This window comes from Solanum verrucosum, unplaced genomic scaffold, assembly GCF_900185275.1.
Source record: "Solanum verrucosum unplaced genomic scaffold, falcon-dt-bn FXZP01000156.1, whole genome shotgun sequence".
Classification (NCBI taxonomy): domain Eukaryota; kingdom Viridiplantae; phylum Streptophyta; class Magnoliopsida; order Solanales; family Solanaceae; genus Solanum; species Solanum verrucosum.
This window is the reverse complement of record NW_026020354.1, coordinates 2,318,925-2,333,816: the sequence shown is the minus strand read 5'-3', so window position 1 is coordinate 2,333,816 and position 14,892 is coordinate 2,318,925. Positions and strand designations below refer to the sequence as shown.

The window sequence follows — 14,892 nt, the reverse complement described above, 5'->3', positions numbered from 1 at the left end:
ACTTTATAACTAGGATATTTATTAATTTAAATATTAAAAATAAAATCACCATTATTTTGTAACCTTTTACCTCAATAACATTCTCCGTTATCATAATCATAATATCATTTCTGCTATATCATTTTTTATAACATTAAATTTTTGTAATGTTTAAATTATCATGAAAAATAAAGGTGAATCTCAACTTTTATCATTTTAAAATTATATTAGTAGCACGTTGATTCTAAGAAAGGAACTTAGCACTTTTTCTCAAAAATATAGAAGAGAGTAGTACTAATAAATTCGAAACGGCGAAAAAGGAAATAAGAAAATTGGAAAGAAAAATTATTTGTGAGACCTACTGTGGCACTGGTAAAGCATAGGTGTGCCTCACACACCTTTTGTTGGTTGTGCCTCACCCATAGTAAAACTTTTCATTCAGTTTCATGTTTGGTCTCCATTGATATGCTTTATATAATTTGAAGTCTAAACTTTTCATTCGGTCTCATATTTGTCCATTGAATTGTATGGATATCCATATTATCCATTGAATAACTCTTTTTTATCCATTTAAAATATTAATCTAATCGGGTATTTTATCCATTTTTGCTCAACAAATATTCAACTTGACCCGTTCATTTGTCACTCCTAATTCAAAGGTATTAAAGACAAGCCATAGCAAAGTGTTTGATGCTCCCTCATAGCAACAACCACCGCAGTTTTCTTTATCACAGGCTATTTAAAGCAGAAATTCAGGACAAGCTTTCAAAAAGCAATACTAATCCAGAGTGCTATATCAGGGAAAACAGTTTTAACCTGTACTCTTAGCTCATCAGAACAAATTTAGATCAAATAATACGATCATACGAATGTACTAGCTGAAGATCTAATCAAAACGAATCCAAAAAAAAAAAAATGAAAAGAAGAAAGAAAGCAGCAGTTTTCAATTGAGGAGTTATACGAAAAGGAACTGAACATGCCAACAGTTACAAGGAACTTGATTTTATCCCTCCTGATATAAAGCTACATCTGTAAACTAGCAACAAACAGAAATAACTTTTGAGAAAAGAAACAAAAGTATAAGTTAAAGACAGAGTAAGGGGCTGCAGAATGGGAGTTGTGCAGGTCAGGGGGTTCATCTGCAGATTTAAGAAATCTTCAGTTTATGCTAAACATGAACTCAACTCTTCCTAAAGCTATAACTCAACCCATATGTTTTGCCCTTTTATTGCTGCATGAAGGACATCTGTATTCCTTGATACTTTGAGCCTTTGCAGGAGTTATTTTCACACACTTGCCATGAAACCACTTTTCACATATATCACATCCAATCCAGAACTCGTCCTCATTGCCATTTGTTCCACAACTTCCACATAGAGTTTCTTCATGCTCATCTTCATTCCCTTCATCCTCTTCATCACTCTCCTCGTGTAGCCTTTGATTAGCTTTCATTGGTTTTTCTCTCTGCAAGTAAGCACGTAAACAATGTTTTATACAAAAAGGGTGACCCACAAATATCAATGATTTAATCAAGTACCTTTGCATTGTTCTTTGATTTCTTTCCACTATCAACACTAGGTTTGTCCTTTAAAGGCTTCCTCCCAGTCACGGCTTCAAAGACAGTTGGTAGATCATTTATCAGGGTAAACACACGACTCCTGTTTAGCAAAAGAACACCAGCAAAATAAATGACAGAAGATATGGTTAGGCATAATAAGTTTGATTAATGAAAACAAAAGTAAATGGTTTGCACAATAAAATTGTTAAAACTGCATAGAATGCAAACTACTACAGCGCCGTTTGTTTTTATTGTGATTAAGATGATTGAATTTGAATACATATCTAATTGTTAAGATATTATACCTAGATTTAAACACCAAATATATAAAAATATTTGTTTTCTCAGCATCCGAATATGTATTTTATCTTTTTAAAAACTATATAGACATAGAATTTCGAAAAAAAATACTAATTAAAAGCTAGAGGCTACTGCAGCTAATAGTGATGGTCATTGGCAATAGCGGTAGTGAAGTGATGGTTGGCGGTGGTAGGTAGGTGGAGGTGCTCCGTTGTAGTGGTCTTATAGTGGTAGCTCATTACAGACAATAGTGGTTGGCTGTGCAGGAAACTGGTGGTGGTAGTAGTTGATAGCGGAGGTGGTTGGTAGTGGTAGCTGGTAGTGTAAGTGGTTGGTGGTGGTAGCTGGTAGTGTAAGTGATTGGTGGTGGAAGTGGTTAGATAGTGGTGAGTAATTGCTAGTGATGGTGGCAGTTACTGATGGAGGTGGTTTGTGTTGGTGGTTAGCAGTTGGGTTGGCATTAGAGTGGCTAGCAGAAATGATGGTTGTAGGTGGCAGTTGAACGCTTGCGGTTGGTAGTAGAGGTGGTTAATAATTGCAGCTGGCGGATGTGTGGTGGTGATTAGGTGCTGTTGGTCAGTGGTGATAATTGTGTGGTTGTAAGGGGAGGACAAAAATATCACATATTCTGAAATCTTTAAGTGAATAACAGTCTTAAAGATATTAAGACTCCCTACAGATTTAAATGATTCAAACCTATTAAAAACAATTAAGTAGTTGTAAAGAGAAAAAAATGCACTTAATGGGCTAACATTTGAAGATTCAGACCCGCATTAAGTGCAAACAAACGGAACCTTAGTCTAAGTACGCTCACTCAGATAGACAACAACCAAAATAGCTTTACCACAACAAAGGAAACATTTTATCAAAATATACTAAAGAATTGTCCACCAAAGCAGTACTTCTAAACAGTTTTTGAATTCCGAACACAAAAAACTATAAAAAAAAAAAACCAAGCTTCTAGTTCTAGGAGACCAAAAGATGCTAGCAAAATTTCAGGAGCCAACTCAATGGTTCCAACACAGCCAGTAGGTTAAAGAGATGAAGAAAAAGGAATAGCAAGGTGAGTCAGTTTCTTCTCACCAGCCAAGATGAACACCACATTCCTTGGAGCCATTTCCACACTGGGGCACTGGGGTCATACTAGTAGTCTAGTAAAGTACTGCCAGTTCCATGAATTGAAGTACATCCGAAAGATATTTTTTGTAAACTAACTAGGTCAGCGTAAAACGAAAACTACTAAAAAGCTACAAAGTACAATTCAATTTATCATAGGTTGCCACACGGTGGACACTAAAGGAGATCTGAGCATGCAAGTTGTAAAATACGAAGAAATAAAAAAGGAAAGAAATGGAAATAAAAACAAATTGGATTTCTGCAAGCTGGAGATGAGATACTCCGTGCAAGTCCAGATCAGATAAAACATGTAGCTTACCATTGTGACCCATTAAATAGCACATTGAAAAAATATGTTCGAGCTAAAACAATATCTTTCTTATAATTCCCTAGGGTGACTTGTGATTTAGGTCAGGTCACAAGTTCGAGCCCTACACCAATCGAACCAAGTTTGTCTATGTTTAAGTGGAGAAGAGTGTGTGTGGAGGAATTTCTTCCTTATAATCTAACGCAATGAAGTTAGCATGATAAGCCAATTTGCCCACATGGACTAACACATCATTTATTACTCCATCTGTTTGGTTGTGGTCATGTCTGCCAATTGCAAAACAACACGGGGTTGATCTAACATTGCCCAACCTAACCTTCAGAATATGGGAAGTGGCATTAGAGTTATACTAGTAGCAAGATCACACAATCCATGTCCGGAAACCTTTCCTCCTACAGAGCATGATATAGTAAGACCATCGGGATCTTTCAATTTTGGAAGCAATTTATACTGAACGGTGGAACTGCATTCTTCGGATAGTTTAATTGCTCCATACTCATATAGTCTCCTCTTCTTGATCAATTTTTATTTTTTTGAAACTGGTAAGGTTGAATTCTTCAGCATTAAGGGTCTGCTGGCTATAATTACAGATTTCCTATCAAATCTATATAATCTGATTTCCTCTTCTTGATCAAATTGTCTAACAAAATATTGCATACACCAACATTTGCTCCAAAGTATCAACAAGTGGAACATTGATGTGCAGTTGCTTTAATTCAGTGAACTTCTTCAATCTGCTCCCATCTTCTTTCCTCTCTAATCTTTGTGGAAATGGACGTGGTGCTCTTGGTTGTTCTCTTGAGATGTCCTCATTGGTCTTCTTTTGTTGATCTGGTGCTGCTCCTCCCTCTCAATTTCTTATGGTTGCTCTCATGGAGATTATCACTTTCTTTTTCTGGATAATGGTATCGTTTTATATATAAACCCCCCAAAAAGGAAGGAAAGAAAACAAGTTAAAGAAAACCTTCCTATCTGTATTGCTTCATACATGTTGTCTAAAACATCAAAAATATCTTCAGCCTCCACTAAATATTCTTGTTTACACCAAAAACAATAAAGGACTAAGCAGTTCATCTTTAATTTCTGAAGGTATCATTGCTTGTCCACAAAACTTCAATGATTTCTCTCTTTCCAGACAGTCGACCAAATACATGCTTGGACAATCCTCCATCTTTCCTTCCGATTGGTTAAGCTGTCATCTCTGCTCCAACTGTTACGTACATCCCTTGTGCTTCCTGGCATTACCCACCTATTCCCCTCAGGTTGATGAAGATTTTCCATATAATGATCTGTCCATTTACAATATAAAAGGATATGGTTGTCTCTGCCTGTTCTTCACATAAATAACATCTGGGGCGTAATTGGTACCCCCACCCCCCTCCTTTTCAAATTATCCTGTGTCAATACTACTTCTTTGGCCACAAGCCATGTTACTTTGTAGAGGATCTTGACTCTCCAAATTAACTTCCGTGGCAAGCATCCCACCTAATTGTGGACAGCTTGAGTTCACTGTGTAGATTTCACAGAAAACTTTCCTCGCATATTCCTTTGCCATTCCATACAATCCTTGTCTCGAGAAGTGAGAAGTGAGAAGTGCCTTTGAATTGGGATAAGGCATTGTAAAATTCAGCTATTCTTCCCATTTCAGTCATTTAGAAATTTTCTGAAACTGAAGTTCCAGCCTTGTTCTGTCCATACAAAAGCCGTTGTTGCTACTTGTTGACATAAATTGTATATGTCTGGATATAGTCGCTTCAATGAGACTTGGTTTGGCCAATTGTCTACCCAGAAAGACGTCTGGAGACAATCACACAGTTACTCGCTTTTGAAACTTTGGTGTTCTTGTTGCTGAGCTTTCTGCATAGATTGGGGCAACTCCATAATTTTCTTAAATATATCTTCCAAAGTGGAAGATGAGGATGGAGCAGCTGGTTGGGAGGATAGCTCGTATGCATTCTAATGTAGTCGAAACTCTAGGAGTGCATAGCCATATTAGGCAACCTTGAGCATGTGGTATAGAGAATTCAAGAGTTAGTGGTTGGATTGGTTGCACATTTATATTAGATCAAGAGGCTTTTGTTACTCTTGTTGCTGTTGATTTTGAAATCCTTGATTCTATGCCCTTTTTCCAAGATCCCTTCCCCCTAGACGTGGTACCCACATATTTGCGTGCATATGAAGCTAAGGCAACTTTCATGGTGATCCCATCGGGGCCAGGGTGGACCCACTTTGAGTAGGGTGGGTGCTCAAGCAACTAGGGGATGGGCAATGAAGAAAGCCAATTGCAATGAACCCCAACAACTTTTTTAAACAAGTCATCAGTACAAGAGTTGGGACAATGCAAAATTGAGGGGAATGACAAATAATTTGCAACTTCCCAACCTCAGTCTTCAACCAGTCAGAGGTCATTTGGTTTCTGGGATAAAAGATGACAATTACAAGATAAAATGTGAGACTATTTCATCCCCTTTTTGGTTGAATTTTTTATTCTGGAATTAGCAATCCCGCGATTGGTTAAAACCACAATTGTGGTATTATTTTTATAATACCTTCAATACGGGATAACAGTCAATCTTGAGATAAAAGACCAAAATGAACAATTCTCCAAGGCTCTTTACCCAAAGTCCTTTAAAAGCCCAAGGTTAAGAGATTGAAACTAAACATTTATCCCAACATATCTAGTGCAAAACTAAACACATGTTTTACAGTATACCCCCATAAATCTCAGTTTAGTACAATGAATCAAACATTTCCCAATAAGAGTATATTCGCTAAATAATCATGTCATTATTTAAAACTCATATTATAATCCTGTGCTTGTAATCTCGGTTTAACTTATTCACCAACCAAATGACCACTTAGTGAAATAGTTCCTCTCCATCCAAAGAGAGAGGGGGGGGGGGGGGGGGGGAGGAGAGGGGTGCAACTGATGCTTTTGCCCTCACCTTTCATGAGAGAATAGAGAAATTCATATTGTTATTTCTTTCTTTTTCCCTTTCGATTTCCCCCCTTTTTTTGACAGGTACACTACCTATACTATCTTTAAATAAATGTCAAATCATCTGTACCTCCACTTAATAAATCCCATAACACGAAATCTGATGAAAAAGATTAGAACTACTACACGAGTACAATGTGCCATAAAGCATTTTACTATTTCTGGATCAACACCCAAGCCTTCTCCCAATGAGATCAAGTGTTATTTGTAGACACATGAATTAAAAGACTACGCAGTTCCTTCTCAATCAAATTGACGAAACATAAGCACCCTGAATAGAAACAAAAGATACACTAATGCATTTCTTACCTAAAAGAAAAAAAACACGTTCCAACTACCCATACACTGCTACACAATTTTGGACAGCCAAAAAAGTGCTGATTGACTATAAAACTTAACAATGGCCTATTCGAATGGGTCCTATGCTTAACATTACAACACATTAGCAGGAGATGATAAGCATCCTTCCATCCTCTTTCTCAACAACTTCCCATCCTAAGACTGACAAAAGTCCAAAAGCAAGGGGGTTCTCTGTGTGTGTGTGTGTGAGAGAGAGAGAGAGAGAGACTGCTCTGATTTGACTGCAGGTTATACTTCTACAATATTAACGAGAGTTTCAGATAAGTTGCAAGGCTATGGAGCCTGTATTTTGCAAGAAAAATGTAACATCACATATTCTAATCACGTACAACCATTTATGATTAATTGGGATGAGCAGCTTCTGCAGATTTTTCAGTTTGTTTTCCCGGTTGTATTTTAACCCACGCGTGCGGACCTCAACCAATCCACCAAACAGCATGTCCAGTCTATGTTGCTCATACTATTCAAAAATGCCAATGAGTGCATGTCGGGTCCTTCAAAAATGTTGTACTTTTTGAGGAACCGACACGGGAACGGCAATATTTTTGGAGAGCCTTGAGTAACATAGATGTAGTTCTCGGTCCTTTTTATACAGTTCCTGACAAGATCTTTTGTGGCACTTCACTCCAGCCCTGAAGTATTCTGTGAACCCAATCTGTTTAATGTGGACCCACAAGTGAACGACTGGCTACAGTGAGAAGTTTGGTATATGATGCATAATAACATGACTAGCACTTGAGAAATGTGTTGATACTTGGACGTGGTGCCAGGGAATAAATCAACTGAAATCGTTCATTTAAAGGAAAGCTTATCAATGGAAGAAGCTGGGCAAGTAGAAAAAGAGGAATCTAAGGTCTTGCAACTGAATGAACATGATGATACAGCAAATTGCGTCGAAGAAGATGTTATTCCATTGAAAATTGATTACCAGTTGAGGAGGATATTCAAGACACCAACACTTCAGAATAGATTCAACAACACCTCATCAAATTAAGCGCAGAATCTAGAGTAGATCTTAAAGGGTGCGATGAGAAGGCCAAAGAATAATTTATGAAGATAGACAACAATTGGATAAATAAGGGGGATCAAGCCATTGTAAAAAAGAAGGGGATGAATAAACTAAAAGGGTTAGAGCTTGATGCCAAATTCTGTAGTTATGGCTCAAGAAGTAGGGGGGATACCTGGCAATAAAAGATCAATGAAGTTGGAAAGAGTGCCTTGGAATGTTAGGGGACTATGTTGTGGCAGAAAGAGGAGGCTAATCAGAAACATTCTACATACATGGAAAGCTGATGTAGTGCTAACGGGGATATTACAAAGACACTGAAGGAAGTTTGGGGGAACAATTGGGTTAGCTATGCCCAATTGGAAACTAGTGGGACTAGGGGTGACATTATTATAATGTGGGACAAAAGGCAATGGGAAATTCATTATAATGTGAACTACTTTACTAGGGTTCTAGTTAAAGAAGTGGTATTGACACATGAGAATTTGAATCAGAGAGGCATTCATCTATGCTCTAGAGGGTTTTATGTGGGGAACAGGTGGAGACAATCAACCATCTTTTTATACATTGTATGTGGGCAGACCAGTTGCGGAATATACTCATTTATCTGAGGAGCCAGGGAACATAAAATGATTGCTAAGCTGCTGGAACAAGGATGGCAATGCAGCCAAAAAGGAAGGAAGATGGAAGGTTGTTCCTGCATGCATTTCGTGGATAGTGTGGAAAGAAAGGAATAGGAGATGTTATGAAGACGAGCAGAGCAACTTGCAGGAGTTAAAAATGAATTGTTTAGCTCTGTTTTATTTTTGGTGTAAACAGAAATTAACAGCTCAAACAGAAGTTAATTTTGACGTTTTAGACTATTTATAGGAACAACAGATAGATGTTCAAGTTGTAAGTAGTAATACTTTTGAAGGGGGACTACATAATTTGATGTAGTATACCTGTGGATATATAGATTAAATGTTACCACTCTCAAAATAAAATATATATATATATTCTTATTCTCTTCTTTTTAGTATTTTTATCTTGATTTTAATACTTTTTAATTAAAATTAATACAAGCACTTGTTTTTAAGAGTGTGTAATCATGCATTTTATCCTACTAAGCAAAACAAATGTCATATAAGGCCGGTCAACCTTCAAAGGGTCTAAAATACAAGTAGAACAGGTTCAGATGTCGGGATTAAACTCCATGAAGTTGAGGGCCGGGATGACAAATTTGTGCAAGTACAAGTATCTATTAAGCTATTCGCCTAACAAGAGAGTTCGAATGCTAGTTCAACAAAAAAAAATTGATCTGCCTCAATAGATGGCATATGTAGTATTGGACATCAAATGACCAAGGCTTCGTTACACTTTTTAGAGAAACATTTTAAGACCCCAATGTATAATGTTCCCTCTTTTCTAATAAATGAATATTCTATTCAATTTTAAGCACCAAATTAGTGGCGTAAACCAAAGGTTAGTACTGTTACTCCTCTTTTAACTAGGAAGCCAATGACGTTCATGAAATAATCAATATCATCTATATTGGTTTTTGTATACCAAGACACTGAAAATTTAGACATCTAAATTTTCACTATGTATAGGTCCATATTTTTGAGAAGGAGATATTTTTTTTTTGAGAAGGAGTGTAGGTCCATATTTTCCATCAAAGAGTCTATATTTACACTCCTCCACCCAAAATCTTCATTGAATCAATACAAGGGGCATGATCAACAAACATTTCACAAACTTCTCTAGCTTCTCCCGTGCTAGCATTCCCAAATACATTTTGCTGTAAAAAGGGTTGTTGTATCACTCCAAGTACCGCACATGAAACATTTGTTACACAAGTTGACTTCCTTTTCTACAGAGTTCTTAAGGGAAACATGTGTCACAAGTTGTTATCAAAGCATAACAACTCACTTTTGGGGGTCTTTACTTGTCCAAATTAGTGTTCTATGTCCCTGTAAATAATTTAAGATATTATAGCATGATAAAACTAAGAACTTGACATCCTCCTCATTGCTTAACAATTTAATTTCAAATCTAATCAGGGAACTACCAAAGCAGGCTCATTGAATAAACTGGAAAAAAAATGACTTGCTAGCCATAGTATATCCTCGACACAAACTACATTCACAAATGATCTATCAGAAATATAAGAAAATTAATCATTGCACTGAGATGTCTCATTCATACTTCGGCAAATATCCCACATTTGGCATACTGCTTTCTGCACCGTCTCAAACTTAAGTGAGTAAAATTTCATGGTCCAGCAAGTGCTAATTTGTTCCTCGAAGTTTTCTAGCTTTCTGAAAAACTGAATAATATTTTTAACCTCCCAATCTTGAAAATTCCTTGTCAACCTTTTATCCCAACCATCTCCACTTGTATACACAGCTATTGAAGCATCCTTATTAGCTGCAAGGTTGTAAAGGTCTTGAAATGTATCTTCCACAGGAAGCTTCTTTCCAGAAATCCGATCAGAAACTTATTTTTTACCATCGGTCACCTTCAACTTCAACAAGTTCTGGTACTCATCCAAAGAAACTGCTGATATGCTTCCTTATGCCCGCCTATGTAAAGATGTGACAGAAGAGTACACCATCAATCACCCATATCATATTTTTCCTTTACAAACTTGTACCATAGATCCATCTGTTGCTCAGGACTTGATCATTTAGCCATAAACAACAAACTTTTATTCCAGATACTCAAGTTCTTTATCCCTAGCCTTTCATTTTCTTTGTCAATCACTGTACACCACTTCCCTAGATATATCTTCCTATTCACTATGTAACCTGTCCATAGGAAATCTTTCTAATCTTATTCAATTGTTTCTCCTAGCATGTCTGATAAAAAAAGTACTGATATAATATGTATGAGATATAGCACAGAAAAAGAAAATATATATCTTGATTATTTCCAAGCTATTGGGTGTCTAACTAATATAAGCATTATTCTATACAATATTTCCAACACTCCCCCTCAAGTTAGTGCAAGCTTAACCATTTGACTTCATGGACTTTCTGACAATGTCTCCTGAAAGTATTTTATCTGACAGAGTGATCGCCAATCGCTGTGTTTTAAATTCTCTTTTTTTTTAAGAAATGAGTTTAGCTCTCTCATGAACACTAAATTCAATGCAATATGAAGAGCAACTTGATTATGACACACAAGTTATATCTGGCTTATTTGTCTGAACTTCAATTCTTTGAGCAACTGTTTGACCCCAAACTAGTCCGCAAGTTGCCACAACCATTGCTCGGCATTTTGCTTCTACACTAGACCGAGCAACCATTTCTATTTCCTAGATCTCCAAGACACTAAGTTACCTCCAACAAGAATACAATATCCAGAAGTGGATCTATCAGAAAGTGATCCTGCTTAATCTGCCTCGGTGTAAATAACAATATGCTCATGGCCTTGATCCTCAAAGAGTAATCCTTTCAGTAGGGCTGATTTAATGTATCAAAGAATTTGGACAATCACATCCCAATAGCTGTCATACGGGGACACTATAAAATAAATTGACTTACAACCTCACTGGACAGACAATGTAAGGATGAGTCATTGTGAGGTATAACAACTTACGAGCCAACCTCTTGTACCTTCTAGGATCACTAAAGGTCTCCCCTTAACCTAACAAGAGTTTAGTATATGTATCCGTTGGAGTACCAGTGAGCCTACAATCTGTCATTTTTGCTTCCTCAAGAATGACTAGAGCATACGTACGCTTCCTAATTGAGATTGACCTCGATGCCTATGAAGTACTTCATCTGCCTAGATCATTGCCCCTGATAACTATATCATAAACATAAACTGCCAAATAAATACACAGATTTGGAGAAGCATGTTGATAGAACACATATTGATCAACCTCAACACGAGTCATACCAAACTCTTGAACAACTGTGCTGAACTTACCAAACCATACTCGAGGAGACTATTTCAGACCATATAGCAATGAATACAATAGGCATACAAATTACAATATACAAGACTCCCTTTAGCAACAAAACCAGATGGTTTCTCCATAAATACTTCATCCTCAAGATCGTCGTGATGAAATATTCTTAATGTCCAACTAGTAAAAGAAGTTTATGGTAAAAAGGAACCATGAATCAAAAAGAGGCGTACATATACAACTTTAGCCACAGGAGAGAACTTATCACTTTAACCAAGCCCCGGATATTTGAGAATAACCTTAAGCCGGCCAATTTTTTATTACCCAAGCCTACTTTAACTGCATAAAAACCACCAACAACCTATAGTAATTTTATCTAGAGGCAAGGAAAAATCCTCAAGTACCACTAGAGTGTAAAGCAGACATCACCTTCAATCATAGCTTGTTATCATTGCCATCCTCGATAAGAGAGGGCTTAGCCTGTAGACTTAGGGATACTAACAAAAGATAATGATGAGATGAAGGCATATTAGTGTAAGGATAAATGATGATAACTGAACCCAACATAATTGGACCTAGGATCAAAAGTAGATCAAGTACCTTTTGGAAAAGCAATTGGAGAACTAAGAGGAGATAAGTTCGCAACAGGTGAAGAACTGGATGCAGGGCATGAATCATCTAGATCTGATGTGGAGAGCTTGCAACGATGTTAAGTCAAAAGAGGTGGAGGTGCGCTGGAGGAGTTGGTACAGAAGATAAAGTACAAGGTGCTCAAAGGTGGTGGCACTTGATGAAGAAGTGATACTAATAGGATTCCAGGAAGGTGGTATGAGTGACACAGTTGTGGGAACAAGAGAAGACACAATTGCATTCTTCTAGTCTCCTCATATTTGATCAACCCTCCACACTTATCTTTCCCCCATTCTAAAATTTGTTCTCACCAAAAGTGTAGAAAAAATTCCAAAAATTTGATGTACTCATCATAAAAACCTGTGAAGTTTTCTAGATGACGTGATGTTATTCGTGTCCCTAAATCCAAGTCTGAGGAAAAATGTTCCCTTCCAAAACCATTGCCCCCTCCCCCCTGTATAACACTAGTATTTGATTCTCTCGATGAAACTCTCCCTTCTCTCTATGTGTTCAGTCCAATCAGAATTACTCAGGTAATATTCTTCCAAGTCAAATGATTAAATGTTACCCTTTTCAATTTTAATTGCAAAAGTTGGTTAATTTAATCTAAGTTTCTTGTTTTCATATACTAGGCTAAATTTATTCTGTAAACTTAATCCACTTTCCTCAAACACTAATTAGAAATGTTATGTTCCGCAGACTGTGAAGAAAAACTTGGATGACTCATTCTATTTTCAGTGGTATGTAAAAGAAAAGGCATATGCTTTACAAGAAGTAACAGCAAAATCCTAGACAAATTTTCTGTGTCTACACTGAACAGCAAAGAATTGAATCAGAAAAAGAAAAAAAGTGCGGTTCTGTTTCAAGTTTCAATGTGTTTGATAGAAAGATCATACCTTTCGTTTCTGTTTAGGCGAGCACCAAAGTAGAAAGCGACAGAGAGCAGCCACGAATCTGTGTGCATAGCAACCAAAGACAACCAGTCTCTCCGCTCCATCCCATCCCTGGCAAAATTGATACCTAACACCGGCTCCGGTAACTCCGGCGGAACTTCCTCGGCCGGAACAGCAACTTCCCAAGAGTCATTTGGATGTCCATACAAACACAAATTGTCTCTCTCTGGATCGCACTGTGAGTAAAATTCCTCCACATCTGAGAGTCGCAGCGAATCAATTAAACAATGACATAGTAGAAGTAAAAAGGAATCTAGAAAGAGCAAAGTACCGCTAGTGAGGGCACGGAGGACGGCGGCGTGACGGGCTGAGAAGTCTTTGAAGATCTCCTCAACGGTGCGAGGGCTGTGGGAGGAAGAGTTGGTAGCCATGCGTCAGTCAATTACAAGTCACACCTATTTCTGGGTGTGCGACAAATAAGTATACTGCAGACTCGGTGAAGAAATTCGGATGCCACCCGGCTTTCTATAGTCATTTCATTTTTTAAGTGTAGAAGCGTTTTTTATTTTTCCAACTACCAATTAGAACACAACTTGGGTGTGTTTGGCAGGAAGGAAAACATTTTCTCAAAATGTTTTTTTAATCTTCTTCTATTTTGTTGACTTGAATATTTTGTAAATCAGCTTATTTTTATTTTTTACCCAATCCCTACCCCCCCCCCCCCCCGAAAAAAACTAAAAAATTGTTTTAAAAAAAATTCAAATCCCGATTTGAAAAAGTCAGGTGTGGTCGGGTCCCAGCTCAAAAGTAAAGGTCGAATTCCGATTTGAAAGTCAGGTTTTGAGTTAGGTGTGGTCGGGTCTCGATTCAAAAGTAAAGGTCGAATTCCGATTTGTAAGTCAAATCTTGGGTTGGAAGTTGAGTCGGGTCCCGCATTGAGTGTCGGGTGTCAAGTCTTAGGGGTTAGATTTTGGATTGATCATCAAATTTGTGTCCTGGTTTGAGTATAGAGGTCGAGGTCGGGTCTCAAATAGAATATCGGGCCTCAAATCGAAATTAGAGTCAGGTCCCAAGTCGGGTGCCGATGTTGGTGTCGGGAAGTCGAATATCAGGGTTGGGTCCTTATTTGAATGTCATGTCTCAAACGGGAGTTGGGGTCATATCTTAGGTCACGTCTCAAGGCTGGATTCTAGATCAATCATTGGGATCTTGACTCGATTTGTGTGTCGGGGTTGGGGTCGGGTCCTTGTTTGAATATTGGATATCGAGTCAGGAGTCGGGTTCATGTATCAGATCGGAGTCGGGTCCCAGTTCGAATGTCAGGTCGCATATCGAAAGTCGGAGTCAGATCCTACGTCAAGGATTGGGTCGGATCTCGGATTAGTCATTGAGGTTGAATCTTAGATCAGTTGTCAGGGTTGAGTCCTAATTTTGGTGTTGGGTTTGGGTCTCAGTTCGGGTCTTGTGTCAAATTTTTATGTGGGTGTCGAAATTGAGATTGGGTCTCAGTTCGAACGTCGGGTCTCGAGTCGAGAGTCGGGGTTAGGTCTCGGATTGAGTGTCGAGGTTGAGTCCCAATTCGAATGTTGGATCCCAGGTCGAGAGTTAGGGTTAGCTCCTACGTCGGAGAATTGGGGTCAGATTCCAGATCATTCATTGAGGTCGAATCCTGATTCGAATGTCGGGGTTGTGTCTCGAATCGATTATTGGAGGTTTTTTCATGTTAGAAACTATTTTTCTAAAAGTATTTTCTACTCTCTAGCCAAAAATAAAGATATTTTCTGGAAAGTATTTTTCACTCACCAATCAAACGATAGAAAATATTTTTC

General features: G+C 37.8%; 1 protein-coding gene across 1 annotated transcript; it reads right to left on the bottom strand.

The window, feature by feature from the left end:
- Window positions 1-931: 931 nt before the first annotated feature.
- Window positions 932-13,572, bottom strand: LOC125837623 (PHD finger protein ALFIN-LIKE 2-like). The gene is made up of 4 exons (XM_049516719.1): window positions 13,395-13,572; window positions 13,067-13,322; window positions 1,517-1,637; window positions 932-1,443 (listed from the first exon to the last, which is right to left on the bottom strand). Exons 1-4 carry the CDS (start codon window positions 13,492-13,494, stop codon window positions 1,183-1,185), a joined length of 738 nt encoding a protein of 245 aa, XP_049372676.1. The 5' UTR covers window positions 13,495-13,572; the 3' UTR covers window positions 932-1,182.
- Window positions 13,573-14,892: the final 1,320 nt, after the last annotated feature.